The sequence below is a fragment of the Nipponia nippon genome, unplaced genomic scaffold, assembly GCF_047370975.1.
Source record: "Nipponia nippon isolate SJK-2023a ecotype South Korea unplaced genomic scaffold, ASM4737097v1 scaffold_6, whole genome shotgun sequence".
Classification (NCBI taxonomy): Eukaryota; Metazoa; Chordata; class Aves; order Pelecaniformes; family Threskiornithidae; genus Nipponia; species Nipponia nippon.
In genome coordinates, this window is record NW_028262380.1 from 54989030 (window position 1) to 55004313 (window position 15284).

At 43.7% G+C, this 15284-nt stretch overlaps 1 protein-coding gene across 1 annotated transcript in view; it reads left to right on the forward strand.

The window, feature by feature from the left end:
• Positions 1-578: 578 nt before the first annotated feature.
• The window catches only part of MTTP (microsomal triglyceride transfer protein), a 32190-nt gene continuing 17484 nt past the window's right edge, over positions 579-15284 (forward strand). The window contains exons 1-7 of the mRNA XM_009474688.2: positions 579-1148; positions 6018-6205; positions 6788-6931; positions 10842-10949; positions 11703-11819; positions 13031-13170; positions 14030-14180. Of these exons, the coding sequence (XP_009472963.1) occupies positions 1088-1148; positions 6018-6205; positions 6788-6931; positions 10842-10949; positions 11703-11819; positions 13031-13170; positions 14030-14180 (909 nt within the window). The 5' untranslated portion in view covers positions 579-1087. The remainder of the gene's footprint in view (positions 1149-6017; positions 6206-6787; positions 6932-10841; positions 10950-11702; positions 11820-13030; positions 13171-14029; positions 14181-15284) is intronic.

The following is a 15284-nucleotide window of genomic DNA, read 5'->3' on the forward strand; positions in this document are numbered from 1 at the left end:
CTGGGGAAGCAGCATAAATAACAACAAACGGGGGAGAAGAAGTAGCAGTCCCCAGGGTTTCCTACTGATCTCTTCCCTCCCACGTGCACACACTCACACATGCACACAACACACGAAGAGCTCCAGGGGGACTTCCACAAGGTGCAGGGAGATGAGCGTGAGCGTGGGGTGTTGGCGTGGACCTGTTGTTTCCCACTGCTGGGCGATGTTTGACATCCACAGCGCTCGGCTTCTCTTTTACTACAAGGCAACGAAGGAGGCATTTGTACCACCCGAGGCAAAGGCTGTTCTCACCTTACAATCCCTTACTAATACAGAGGAGCTGGTGGCAGAAATGGCCTGTTGGGAGCAGGTAAACACAGCCTGTGGCGGCATTGGTTCGGCCAGGGTGTTTGTGGCTCGCAGTCTTGTTAAAGCAGGTACTCTTCACTGAGGTGGGACGGAATGGCTGATTTATCTCATCTTTTCAGTCTCTAACCTCTGCCACTGCAATGATGTGATACATGGGCTGGGGCTGCTGAAAGAAAGAGAATTTATTTGGCAAGGTACAATACAATATAGCAGGAACTGACATTGCATCTGAGTCTCCGTAACAAAGTAGCATCACTTTTTGGGATGGCACTGATAAATCCCATGTACCTCTGCTTCCAGGAAGACCATTAAGAAGCATCTGCCTCTGGGGTTGCTCACGGAGTTGATACAAGACAGTGGAGGCAGTGGTCAGGATCTGCCCTTTCGTTCAGACAGAGGAGGACTGGCAGGAACTCCTGGTTCTGCTGGGGCTGGAGGTGGGCTCACCCGCTCAGAAACGCGGCTGTGTGGGCTCAGTATTCAGAAATGAAAGCTGAGGCAATCGATAGAGTGGGGTAGAAACCACCAGTTACCTTAGTTCTTAATAATTAACTGGAAGTCCTTTGATGAACTTAGTACCTGAGTGTGGAATTTGGAATCTGACCTTTACTACATCTAGATAAACAGTGTGGCCGACCCGGCAGCTCCCTCCGCAAGTGCCCCTCCACTCTCAGCAGCTCACTTCTTGGAGGCTCTCACCCTTCATGCTGCAGTCAGGAGCTCGGGGGAGTCCAGCATGATTCTTCTCACCGTGCTGTTCCTTTGCATCATTTCCACCTACTCGGCCTCTGTTAAAGGTAGGTCTGTACCGGGCTTGGTTCAGCTTGTGGCTCAGCAAAGGCATAACCAGTGCGTGTATGCAGATCTGTTTTGCATCAAAAATGACCATCTTTACTCATCCGTCCTTGAGTAATGCAAAATGCATTTAGTAATTACGAAGCTCAACTGCTTGTTGCATGCATGTCAGCAGAGGGGATGGAGGAGACAATGTTTTCAGGTGCACAGGGCCAGCGGTGTGAGCCAGGAGACCGGGGATCTTGACCTTGCTTAGTCAGGACATGCTGTGGGGGCACAGACTTGAGAGGTACTATTCACACGCTCAGAAGCTAAACACGCAGAAGTGCTCTGGTGGAGCAGAGCCAGGAAGTGCTCGGGGCTCTCCAGGTTCCAGCTTCTGAGCAGTTGACTCAGCTACCACTGAAGTCAGTACCAAGCATCCCGTTAATTTCATGAGGAGCTTGCTCTGCAATAAGTCATGAAAACCTGGATGTCTGCACAAGCCCTGGGAGCAGGGCTTTACTCAGGTGTCCTGACAAAGGTCAAGGGTATGAAATCTGGAGACTGCCTGCTTCAGCAGTGCCAGTGTATGAAGCAAGGAAATGTGTCTTTAGTAGTGGCCCTTCACGTACAACTTGACATTAAATTTAGAGGAGCAGCAACCTCAAAACATGAGCCAACACCTAGTTTTTAGTTTAATGAGGATGTCCTCATCATGACGAGGAGCCGGGCGGGGCAGGGCACGCCATGCTAGGGTAAACTGTTAAAAAGGCTGTAGAGGTGCTCTCATGGATGCCTCCTCCTGCTCCCTGCAGGGGATCCAGGACACTGTATATGCATAAGCACAGAGCAGCAGCCTTCCTCCCTACCTCCATACCCCCTTACAACAGGAGTTATAAAGCAGAGCAGTTTGCAGGCAGTTCCTCTACCCATGAGTGTATTTCACAAGACTGCCAAGTAACGTTTAGGGCTAGATACCGACGTGCCACATTTCTGATGTCTGCTCTTCCCAGCTTCTCCTTAATATCAATTAAGCAAAGCTCCTTCTTGATGTGAAGTAATATTTGCTTGTCACTTTACATCCCCTGGGTGCTGAGCAAGCATTTTCTCATTAATTAGTCCTCCCTTCAGCACTGCCAGGTCTCATCTCGCTCTTATGCAGAGAGATTGAGATCTAAATTACTGGCCCAAAGGCCACTTAGTGCCTCAGTGACAGAGCTGGGATTAGGATGAGAGTTTTACCTTTCCACCAGGCCATGCTGCCTTTTGGAAATATTGAAGGAATATTCTTTTCTTTTAAGCCAGCTAGATCAGCACACGTGAAAGTTTCCTACTGCAGTTCCACTTGAAAAATGTTTTCAAAGAAGCGGATAGGTTTTGCTTTTTAAAGCTATCCAGTATCAGAAACAGTGGCAAATATAATTTATGAAGGTAGAGCCAGCAAGTAGTTAGAGGCGCACATGCTGTGCATGCCATATGTATTAATAAAAGGCACAGGACTTGACAGCTGTCTCTACTCATGCAGTGTAACCTTCTGTATTATACAGTATCATGATTTAATTATAGACTTGGCATGTTACCCTTAATGACAGACACTTAACATTACTAGTCAAACTATGTGTTATGCACTCCACCTTGAAAGCAGGCACTTCTGACCCCAAGAGAGCATGGCCGATTGCAGTCTTTATGTCCATCTCTCCCCCCTTCTCAGTCAGTGGGACATTTGCCATCAGCTGAAATGGCAACGGCTATACGGGCAGCAAGGATCCCAGTGCTGCGCCGAATACAAAGGAAAGAGCTTCTAAAGGCAGGGGGAGGGGTGGTTAAGTAAAGTTTCTAACAGAAAGGTGTAGGAATATTCCTTTTTAAATAGTACTGGCGTTTTCTTCGTGAAAGATGGCTTGAAAATTTAGTTATGCTGTTTTGAATACTGGTTCTGGGCAGTGACACTGTGTCCCTCAGCCACCAATATCCCCCTTGCCTCTCAAACTGACCGCGCTATCCAATTGTCTCTCTTGGCTTCCCTGTTTCCACCGAGGTAAGTGCTAACTCCTTGGGACTGCCTTCAATACTGCCTCATCCCTGCCGCTTCACTTATCTTGATCCACCACTGGCTTACCCTTTTCCATCAGTGACACCAGTCTTGCAACTAAAGGCGTCTTCTGCCCTGGCTCCTGCAGTGTTTTCCATGTATGAAATGGTGAAAGCTTTTGGAACCCAGTATTCTTCTAGCTCCCAGACATACTTTGCAATTATTCATCTCTTCCATGACACTTGCAAGAAGCTGCTGCGTCATTTGCTCATCTGTTTCCTTCAGCTCTTTTGTATGTGGGGGGGAACAGCTCTTTTGTATGTGGGGACAAACAAATGCTAAAAGGGAGGAAGAGGGAAGGAACTCTTGCAAAAGGAAAAAAAAAATCTGTGGGTTGAGCTGTGGGAAAAGGAAGAGGACAGGTGAAAGGTGCTTTTAACTGAAAAGAGAGAGGGAGCAAAACCACAAACATCCACCTTAACTAATGAGACACATGTCTCTCAGCACCCAGATATAATTTTTCTTGTTTTTTCCCCACCTTGCATCTTTAGATGAGACTATGTTACCTTCTGTGTTTAGAAAGCACCTAGTGGGTGGCATTTGTAAAATCTCAGCTGATACGAAATCATTAGCACTGCCATTTCTGCTGCAAATGAAGGACATTTTGAACCCAGAAGCAACCAGCTCCAAGGTACTGCAAGGAAGCAGGGGTGTCCCTGAAAGGCACAGCCATCTCTGGGCAGGCACAGAGCACCCTCTGCTCTCAAGGGCAATGTCGCTTGAAAGCTGATAGGAGTGAGGGCAATTGGGGAACTGGCTGGGAAATTCACAGTAAACCTGAAGGAAGGGTTGTATGCCTCTTGGTGACTTCATTTTGAAGCAGACACAAGACATGCAAAACCAGAAGAGCCCCGTCGTGCCAACATTAATGCTTCAGCCTCCCTGCAAAAAAATCAATAGTCACAGCTTTGAGCTCTCACATGCAAACAGGCTGCTCCCCTGGGATTACCAAACTTGCTGCACCACATCTGCAGCTGGCATAAAGCATAAGTCAGCTTAGTTCTGTGTAGGTTTGCCAATTTATGCAACTTGCAGACGGAACTTGGTGGGGTTGCTGTTTTCCTCAGGGAAAGGCTCTTTGAAGCTGGCCTTAACCTACTGCTACGACATTTGAGTGAACAGGGGAAGGAAGCAAGCAAAACCTTAAAAAAGGGGGTTTTGGACTCTCTGAGCACTACAGAATATATTCGTACAGCCATGTTGGAACTACACTGTGCACCTACATAATTGGGATTTAAAATCTGAGAATGAAATAAGAAAAGACTTTGCGTTTCCTTTTTACCAATGCAGTGATTTGAAATTTATGTAGCAGACTCAAATAAAACACTGAGGGACATGACATAGATCAAGATAGCCTGTTGATTCTCTGCAAGGGACTTTGAACACGCTGATTACATTATAGCGTGCTTAAGAATTTGTCTGAGATGTTTTGATAGATTTTTCTTCTTCCCCGTGCCCCCCCGCATTTGTCATAAGACTGAGATGCATCTCCCTGAGGACAGCACTTTGCTTTTCTTAGATTAACTCTGTTGTGAAGTTTTTTGTTTCTGCTCTGCACCTCCTGAACTCCATGAAGAAATTCCCAATGAATTCAGTGGTGCAGCATTCAGGTCCAAGAGGCTAGTGCTGTGCTGCTTACAGATAGCACTTAAGGTCACTGTATGTGTATTTACTTTGCAGATGTAACAGCACTTTGTGTACAGCCAGCTTCTCCTCCCTTCCCTTCCCTCTACAAACTGACTTCATCAGTTTTTCTTGTGTGGAAGGGACCTTTGTAGCCATCCGCACCAGAGAGGGAAGGCCCTGAAAGCAGTGAAAAGGGATATTATGTATACCCTTCATGACAAAATATTTAAAGGGTATTTGAAGAAACTGATTTTCCTTAGCCACAGATTTTAGGGGCTTGGTCTTAATTTCTGTGCCTGAGGCTGGGTAGAGAGTTGTGACACTAGTGCTACACATTCCCCACATGGCTGTGCACGACAGAAGAGAAAAAGAAGATAGGAAGGGATGTGGCAGTAAGTAGTTTTATAAAGGAAAAATAAAAGTCATTTGTATACTACAGATTTCATTTACACTAACAAGAATGCAATTGAATCCCTAGGGAACAGTCTATCTGAGTTATTGTTAATGCTGATGGAAATGGCACCATAAATTGGGTATGCAAGTTGCATTTATGCTAGCATTTGGCTTTTATATCTCTTAAGATAGGTCAATTAACAGCAGATGCACAGCTACGGGGACAATTATTTAGTTTAAAGAATGAGGGCTTAATTATATAATCTAAAAAATATTTTCCCAATGTCTTCATTACATTCATGTCACCCCTGGGCAAAGCTCTCAACAGAAAGATTCCCAATAAACGTGCAAGAGATGCAGAGAACAATTTCTGTTGGCTCCAACAAATTACGTCAGTACATTTCAAATTGTTAAACACACAAATTGCATGATTAATTACAGTAATTTGAGTTGCAAGTAATTTTGGATTAATTTCTAATGCTAACATATCCAAAGTAAAGAATTGGACTCTCTTTTATTTATTTCAGTGTAGAGCTAGAAGAAAGGATTTTGTGGACATTCTTATCTTAAATATATGAGATTAGTGTCAACTAAATCACAAAAAAACCCATCTGCTCCAATGGGACAGCCTCTGTAATCAAGAGTAGCAGGATCAGTCCCATAAATCTTTTGTTGGCAGTTACATTTTTAATTTTTCTAAAGGTGTTTTTTAGAGAAAATGACAGATTATGTCAGTTAGTCAATTCTAAAACACTGTTTGTTTTTGCTTTCCAAACAGGGCACACTACTGGACCAAGCTTAAATAATGACAAGCTATATAAATTTGCTTACTCAGCTGAAGTGTATGTTGATCGGGTGAAAGCGTCACTGCAGAAAAGTGCAGGCTACCGGATTTCTTCTGGTGTGGATGTCAACCTCTTATGGAGAAATCCTGACAATGATGATGACCAGTTGATCAAAATTACGGTAATTAATGCCATCAGACAATTTAAAACATGTCCAATCTTTTCTGCATTTATCTAACTGCTAATATAATCTTGAAGAACTCATTTTCAGAAGATGTGCTAAGTCTTTTATTCTTCTCTAGTCTCATCAACTAAAACCAGCTTCTTCGATAAGCGGATTCCTATAGAATAAGACTTCACAAGAATATATCTAACATCATAAGCCAGAACTTCAGAATGCCTCCTATATTTTGAAATTGCTTCATACAGCTTCTATAGCTTCAAACAACTGGTGTGCAAGCACATACCTGAGGGGCAGTATGTTGTCTGAAGTCCACGGTTCTAGCTGCAAATCATGACATTTGCTAAATACAAACTGGGTTTGGTACTTAGCTTTATGGTGAGTTTTTCTGCCACATATTTCCCCAGTGGTGAGTGCTGGTTTCTTTTGAAAACATAGACATAGTAATCATGGAAGACTAATGATCAGAACCAAAAATTAAGAAATAAAAACGATGTATTAGGTGATTTAGTCTATCCAGCCTACCCCAGGCCAATGCTAGACTTCTCTCTACATGAATTTTCTCTGCTTTTACTTTGCTAGATAAGAGATGTTCAAGTTGAAAATGTGAATGAACGTCCAGCTGCTAAAAACATCTTCAAAGGAAAAAGCACAGAGAAGATCATCGGGAAAGAATATCTGGAAGCTTTACAGAGGCCCATAGTTCTTGAGCTAGTCCGTGGAAAAGTAAGACCCTGTCTTTTAAATTCAATCCCTGAGGAAACCTGAGACAAATCTTTTCTTACAGGCATGGAGAATTTACCAATTCACTATCCTCTCAGTGTTATTAATATGCCATCGTGTTCTATCTTTCTATATGAAACACAATAATTTAGAACAGACTGTAATTTACCTGTACAAGGGGCCCTCCCAGCCCAAGCCTCTTGTGCGCTGAGAACACCATACAGTATGGAACTAAACGGCAGATTGGCCACAAATATATGGGTACATATGTATCATAGAATCATAGCATCGTTTATAGAATCATAGAATCTAAGATCATCAAGTCCAACCGTTAATCTAGCACTGCCAAGTCCACCACTAAACCATGTCCCTAAGCACCACACCTACCCGTCTTTTAAATACCACCAGGGATGGGGACTCAACCACTTCCCTGGGCAGCCTGTTCCAGTGCCTGACTACCCTTTCGGTGAAGAAATTTTTCCTAATATCCAATCTAAACCTCCCCTGGAGCAACTTGAGGCCATTTCCTCTTGTCCTATGGCTTGTTACTTGGGAGAAGAGACCGACCCCCACCTCGCTACAACCTCCTTTCAGGTAGTTGTAGAGAGCAATAAGGTCTCCTGTGAACCTCCTTCTCTCCAGGCTAAACAGCCCCAGCTCCCTCAGCCGCTCCTCATAAGACTCGTGCTCTAGACCCACCACCAGCTTCGTTGCCGTTCTTTGGACACGCTCCAGCCCCTCGATGTCCTTCTTGTAGCGAGGGGCCCAAAACTGAACACAGTATTCAAGGTGTGGTCTCACCAGTGCCGAGTATAGGAGGATGATCGTTTCCCTAGTTCTGCTGGCCACACTATTTCTGATACAAGCCAGGATGCTCTTGGCCTTCTTGGCCACCTGAGCACACTGCTGGCTCATATTCAGCCGGCTGCCAACCAGCACCCCCAGGTCCTTTTCCACTGGGCAGCTCTCCAGCCACTCTTCCCCAAGCCTGTAGCGCTGCATGGGGTTGTTGTGACCCAAGTGCAGGACCCGACACTTGGCCTTGTTGAACCTCATACAGTTGGCCTCAGCCCATCGATCCAGCCTGCCCAGGCCCCTCTGTAGGGCCTTCCTACCCTCCAGCAGGTCAAGAGTCCCACCCGGCTTGGTGTCATCTGCAAATTTATCGAGAGTGCACTCGATCCCCTCATCCAGATCATTGATAAAGACATTAAACAGGACTGGCCCCAACACTGAGCCCTGGGGAACACCACTTGTGACCGGCTGCCAACTGGATTTAACTCCACTCACCACAACTCTTTGGGCCCGGCCATCCAGACAGTTTTTTACCCAGCGAAGCATATGCCCATCCAAGCCATGAGCAGCCAGTTTCTCCAGGAGAATGCTGTGGGAAACGGTGTCAAAGGCTTTACTAAAGTCCAGGTAGACAACATCCAATTTCCCTCATCCACTAAGCGTGTCACCTTGTCATAGAAGGAGATCAGGTTAGTCAAGCAGGACCTGCCTTTCATAAACCTGTGCTGATGGGACCTGATGCCCTGGTTGTCCTGTACATGCCGCGTGATGGCACTCAGGATGTTCTGCTCCATGACCTTCCTCGGCACTGAAGTCAGGCTGACAGGCCTGTAGTTCCCCGGATCCTCCTTCTGGCCCTTCTTGTAGATGGGCATCACATTTGCTAACCTCCAGTCAACTGGGACCTCCCTGGTTAGCCAGGACTGCTGATAGATGATGGGAAGTGGCTTGGCGAGCACTTCCTCCAGCTCCCTCAGTACCCTTGGGTGGATCCCGTCCAGCCCCATAGACTTGTGCACGTCTATGTGGTATAGCAGGTCACTAACCATTTCCCCTTGGATTATGGGGGCTTCATCCTGCTCCCTGTCCCTGTCTTCAGCTCAGGGGGCTGGGTACCCTGAGAACAACTGGTCTGACTACTAAAGACCGAGGCAAAGAAGGCATTGAGTACCTCAGCCTTTTTCTCAGCCTTTGTTGCTATGTTGTCCCCTGCATCCAATAAAGGATGGAGATTCTCCTTAGCCCTCCTTTTGTTGCTAATGTATTTACAGAAACATTTTTATTGTCTTTTATGACAGTAGCCAGATTAAGATCTAGTTGGGCTTTGGCCCTTCTAATTTTCTCCCTGCATAAGCTCACCACATCCTTGTAGTCCTCCTGAGTAGATGTAGATATATGCACAATTACTGTGTAAGATTTCTGCTGCTGACTTCAGTGAGGCCAGGATTTTATCCAAGGTCTGAAGGCAGAAAAGGAGATAGAGTTTGTCATGAGGGAGGTTATACGAAGTCTGTGAGGAGCAGTGTTAATCACTTTAAACCCTTAGCAAATACTTTAGCTTGACTGCTTTTCCCACCTCTCTGGCTTGCTGATTTACTTCAGTGTCACCTGCAGTTTCAGTGGTCCCAAGTTAATGAGCTTGATACTGAAAGAGCCTTTCATGTTGTTCCGTTACTGGGAACTGTCTCCAAAAATCAGAAGAGAAAGGATAATGAGCAGATGTGTCTCGGTGTGTGCCTGGGTTTTATAGCTTGCCCTGAGAGAGCAACAAAGCACTGTCCCACTGCAGGAGCACCCATGTCCAATTGTAGCTCTCAGGGTCCCAGTCTTGCTTAGGAAGGGAATCAAGTAAATCCGTCTCCCCCTCTTTTTCCCTGAGGAGCTGCTCGCTTGTCCGCTTGTGTTCAGCCTACTGCTCTGGCCAGGGAGTGGCAAGGCTTGAGCCATGGCTGCTCCTGCCTCCTCTCCACGCTTCTTCACCCTCTCGTTGCTTGTGGCCGGGAGCATTAGGCCAAGAGCCTCGCTCTCCCCTCCACAGCCCGAGCAAGTGGGCAGGTGGGACGTGGGCAGAGGGGCAGTGAGAAAGGAGGAAGGTTGAAGGTCACACTCCCTTTCCTCTTCTTCAGAGCAGAGTGAGGGCTCTGACACCCTATCCCAGCAGGATCTTTACCTCCTGCTGTAAATAGGCACTGAGCACATACCCTGGCTGCCAGCTCGGCCTGCTGAATTGCAGCTGCTATCAGGACTGCTCAGTAACTTTCAGACTCAGCCTTGTCATCAGTTTTACACAACATAAAAAGAAACAGGACAGCACTGGCTCCCAACTGTACACATCCCTAAATGAGGACAGAGGTATCAGAAGAACACAGTCAAAATACATCTGCTCCCAGTACATTAAGCAGTTCACAGGCTAAGATTGAGATGTAGTATTAAAAACTTGAGCTTTTTCTCGGGTAATAGGGTCTGTACACTCCTTTTATGATTTCTCTGTGGTGTGATACTTTCATCCCTGGCACAGTGATTTCACTTTCCAGGGTTGCCCCAAGATAACACGCTGATTGTACCTACAGTTCCTGAAAAAAGTGCACTTTTAAAGCACCTTGAATGCAAAGTGGAGGTGCAAAGTCTTGTTACCAGAGGAGAGGCTCAAGCACCACAGTTGACCCATGAAGTGCAAAGGTTGTGATGTGTTTGACACGTCATTTAAGTCATTCTAACTGTGATTTATCTATGATTCATTCTGGGCTTTTATAATCTGTGAGTAAAGTGCAACAGATATTATGTGCGTGTGGGGAGGGATTCTCTGAGGATTATGCAGAAAAATGAGTGACTTGTGAATTATGTAGTTTCCCATTTCCCTTCTAAATTCTCTCTAACTAACAGGCAGGAAAGATGCTCACTGCACTGAAACAGTATTTAGGTACAGCTAAAGCCTGAAACATGTTTGTGATGTTATTAGCAGGTCCTGCAGGTTCTGAAGTTTGCTTAAATAAGGACAACAGATCCAAATTCAGCTTCCCAATCAGGAAAAAATAAAGGGAGTTTTTCTAGAGGGGATCCTCACTAGTCCTTTCTCACTTAACCAGATTTATTATATATGTGGTTTTTATTCCTACAGGTCAAAAACTTCTATTCGTATCAAAATGAACCTGGTTTTACTCAGAACATTAAGAGAGGTCTGGCTAGCCTTTTCCAGCTACAGCTGCACTCTGGTGCTGCCCATGAGGTATGGTGCTCTACTGGCAAGATAATCATCATCAGAGAAACAGGCAGAGCCTGGTCTGCCCTGAAAGGTAGACCTGTGGCTCCTGCTGACTTCAGAAAGAATGAAGTGTGGCAGAAATCAGCCCTTTGATCGCATTTGACGTGGGGAACGTAAAGACAGCCTTCTGAATATTTGGGGACACAAGCCAAGTTGCTGCAATTAATGTAAAGAGTTGGTGAAATCCATTTGATTTAAAATGCTCTTAGCAATTTAGCAGAATTTGGTAATATACCAACTTAAACCAGGCCACTATAAGAGAGATTATACTGATGTTTAAAATAGGTTGATTCCTAAACTCAATTCAATGGATTAGGCCATTTTAAATCAGAGTATCCACAGAAAGTTAGCAATGATTTAGCTGCATCCATTTAACCTGTGTTACATTGTTAAATTTTTACACCTGTCTGCATAAACAAAGCTGGAGTTTAACTACAGTTCATAAGTATAGTGCCAACTGCCGGGTGTTTCCTAACTTTTTTTGTTTAAACAAACACTGTTACTTTCCTTCATAGCCAGCTAATGGAAAGTACCCCCACCTATCCAAAGCAGGTAGTTAGAAACACTGATACCTTCAAAACTGGTAAATAAACCCAAACACTGCAGCATCTCATGTAAAAGATTCCAGCAGTGGAGAATATGGTTCATCTTTGGAAGGTGTTGAGGGTCACAAAGATAAATACAAGCAATTGTCCTAATCTAACTCTTTTTTCCAAGGTGGACATATCTGGCAAATGCAATACTACTTACCATGTGCGGCAAGATCAAGTGACTAAAACAAAAGCCCTGGACTCCTGTGAAATAGAAAAACAAGGATTTACCAGCCATAACCAGGTATGATTTCTTTAACGAAATAAAATCTGTTCTGCCTATTTAAAAATATATCCTTAATAGCTATTACTCATTTTCTCAAAAGTCCTTTCTTGCATTACAGAAAGCAAATTCTACATGTACATTTTGTAGTATTACTAGCAGAAATTTCATATGTAGTACCCGTGGGGAGAACAGGGAATGAATTCTCCTCTTGTGCAAACCACCTTGGCTCAGCTGACATTAAGTGCAGCACACCAGTTCTCATAATTTTTGAATCTCATCCATAATACATTTTAGTTTCTATGCAAATTTACAGCACTTTTGTCCTGGCTGTACTGAATTTTTAATCAATGTGAGGCTTCTTTTTCTTTGGAGGAAAACACTATATACAATCACAGTCATAGTAACAATTGTAACCTTTTCCCCAGCTGCTAAGTCACAGCATTTAGTGTACACAATAAATGCTGGGCAACATGCTGACTCCTGGACGGAGCCCTGTCAGGCTTGCCTGAAAGGTCACAGGCTTCCCTAATGCAGAGGTGTAACGTAGGAGATGTGCTGTAGAGGTAACTGAAGCCCTCAGTGCTCCCTCACTGCTAGTAAATGCTCTTCTAAGTGGTTACTGCCGAGTGCAGCCTGGACACGTGCTGAAGGCACTGGGATTCTCTGCATCAGAAACGGACCTTTCTCAGCTCAGAGAAGTACAAAGGTAGCACACGCTCTGTTAATTAACCACCTTAACACTATGACTGAGTTCCCGATTTTCACGCTTGCCACAAAGACTTCCATCTTGTTTACAAACAGATCAAGCAAGGTGGCTGGCTTTGCTTCCCAGGTGTGAACATGACAATCTTATTTACAAGCATTTCCCTGGAAAAGCTTCTCATCTTATTGAAAGTGTGTTTTTAACTAAGTGTAGTACTGGGCATTTTCTCAGTTACAGCCTGCTCATAATTTTGTCCCATCCTCCCTCCTCTTTTTTTTCTGGTATGTATTGAATTTGAAACACATGGTGCAGAAGTCAGTGACTTCTTGTTGCAGAAGGAATTCTTGAGAACCTGGAAGATCCTGGTTTGTAGGCTTAGCTTGAGATGTTGTCAAGCCACATGCATCGTTGTCATTTGGCTCTATTTCATTATGAGTTTTGCCCTGATGTGGAACTGTAAGCTCTTTTCCTATTCTGTTATTTATTGATCAGCCCTTTTTCTGGTTTATTTTTTAATTATTTCCAGATTTTAGATGCCAGTACAAAAGCCACATCTGCCACAATTTATGTGCTGGAAGATGGTTTCATTAAATCCATTAAGGCAGAGGAAAATTATGTTTTGCTTCTGAATTCCCGACGAAAAACAGGTGCCAAAATAGTTTCAAAGTAAGTTGGGCAATTTGACTGTCATTGATAGTAGCAGGACTAGTGGTTCAAGACAGGTTATATGTGTATGTCTTATAGCATCAACATCTTAGGCTCTAAACTCTAAAGGTAAGGATTTAGGTCTCTTTTGTATCCGTATGGTACCTAGTCCAACTTTGATTAAGGGCTGTACCATACTGCAAATAATAAATAATGACGTTCATAACAAATTAAATGGAAACAGCTGGAATTGGCCAAAACATTTTAAGCAGCACATTACTTCTGTAGGTGTTCCATTTCTATGTCCTCTCATTTCTTAAGAAATACTTCAAATGGGTCTCCATTTCTAGTATCTGAAAGTTCGGAAGTATGGAAAACAAAATCTGCTGCATAGAAAGGAAACAACAGTGAAACCTAGATCTGTGTTAGACTCCAGACTCCAAAACTGAAAGTTTGGAGATACTCATACAAGATAAATGATTCAGGCATCTCCTTAGTATTATGATATTAAAAAAATGTACATTCCAAAAATCTCACTTTCCAGATCTTCTTATGAACAAATATATGAAACATTTGAGAATGTATATGGTTACTGAAGGCTGTTTACCAGGTGCTATAAATCCGTACTTTAGCAAGTCTGTTATTTAGGTATTTTATGCCACATACCTCTAGCAGTAATTCTGCTGCTATCAGATATTTCTGTTACTTTAAAAAAGCCATAGACTTGCCATGTTCTGAACATTTTAAAATGAGACTTCAGTAAGTCTGTGTTCTATATTTTTGGTCTGTGGAGGGGTTTTTTGTTTCCTCTTGCTGTGATTTTTGCGTTTCTGCTCTAACCGTTGAGCTCTAATGGTGTCTTCACTGTATGGATGCACAGGCAGAGGCTGGAACTGAAGTCAGTACAAGCTGGCCCTGGACTGATCGCTGAGAAGCAAGTCGCCAGTGTTATCAAGAAGCTGGACTCCAGTTACGTTGCCGTGTCACTAGTAGCAGAGAGAGTCAAATCCGAATGCAAAAAGTGTCCTTCAGTAAGTAAGCCCAGGCTCGTTGGACATCAGGTCGTTTAGCTGAGCAGAACAAGTGTGAAAGAAGTTTCCGCCCAAGCAGCCCACTAGGAGAGGTCTAACATAGCAATATAAAATACTCCCTGGAGTGGGGAGCACAGTAGTGATGCAATCGTGCTCCACATCTACCTCTAAAAGTACCAACCTTTTTGCTCTCTTTCAAAAACTAAGTGCAGCATTTCTCAAGACGACTAGAAAATACAACACCCTTTTGTTTTATCTCATCTTTGCCAACCTTGAGTTGGCAGGAGCTTATTTCCTCTGGGTAATGGAGTGGGAAATGACTTTTAAGATGGCTGGACAGGGTTTATAAACAATTCTGTCATGGAGGAGCTGAACTGCTCCTAGAAATCAAAGGTAGTTAGCCATTCCTTAGGTAGGCTAAACATTTGTTGGTAATATATCTAGCCTCTTCTTACAGCCTGACCCTGAAGGAAGTCTATTATTTAAAAGACTTTGTAGGTACTTTATAAGTATAAAATGTGGCTTTAGTATTCTTGGCAACTCCAATACTGTTCTCATTTTTCCCTTGGGAAAAAAATTATCTTATTTTTTTATATTTAAGACATCTAAAGACTACCAAGAGCTTGGTACTGTAAATGCATCATCTTTTGTTTTACTGATGCTATTCATCATAAACTAATATCAATTGCTATAGTGATTGTTAGCAAACAGTTTTAGTGCTATTGCCATTGTGAAATGAATTTAGTGGGGAATGGGAACATTAATTTAAAGGTTATTATTCTCTGTCAGTTTTTGATAAGCAAGATAAGGCTTCTGTTCAGCACACATAATTTTAGTCCTCCAGAGATGCTCCTTATGAGCACAAATACCTTACTACATTGGAACTTGTGCTAGTTATTTGGAAGTAGCGTTGCACTGTAATACTTCATCTTGTCTAATGCTTGTTGAGCTGCGAAGATAAAAAAATATGTTGGGGGAAATGAAATAGAAATGATGCTGCATGCGTGCTGGAGCAGGTCTGAGCAGGGGACATCAAGGGATCTTAAACAGAGCAGGGACAGGTGCTTTTTCCCTGACTCTGCCCATCGGGGTTTGTGCTGACCA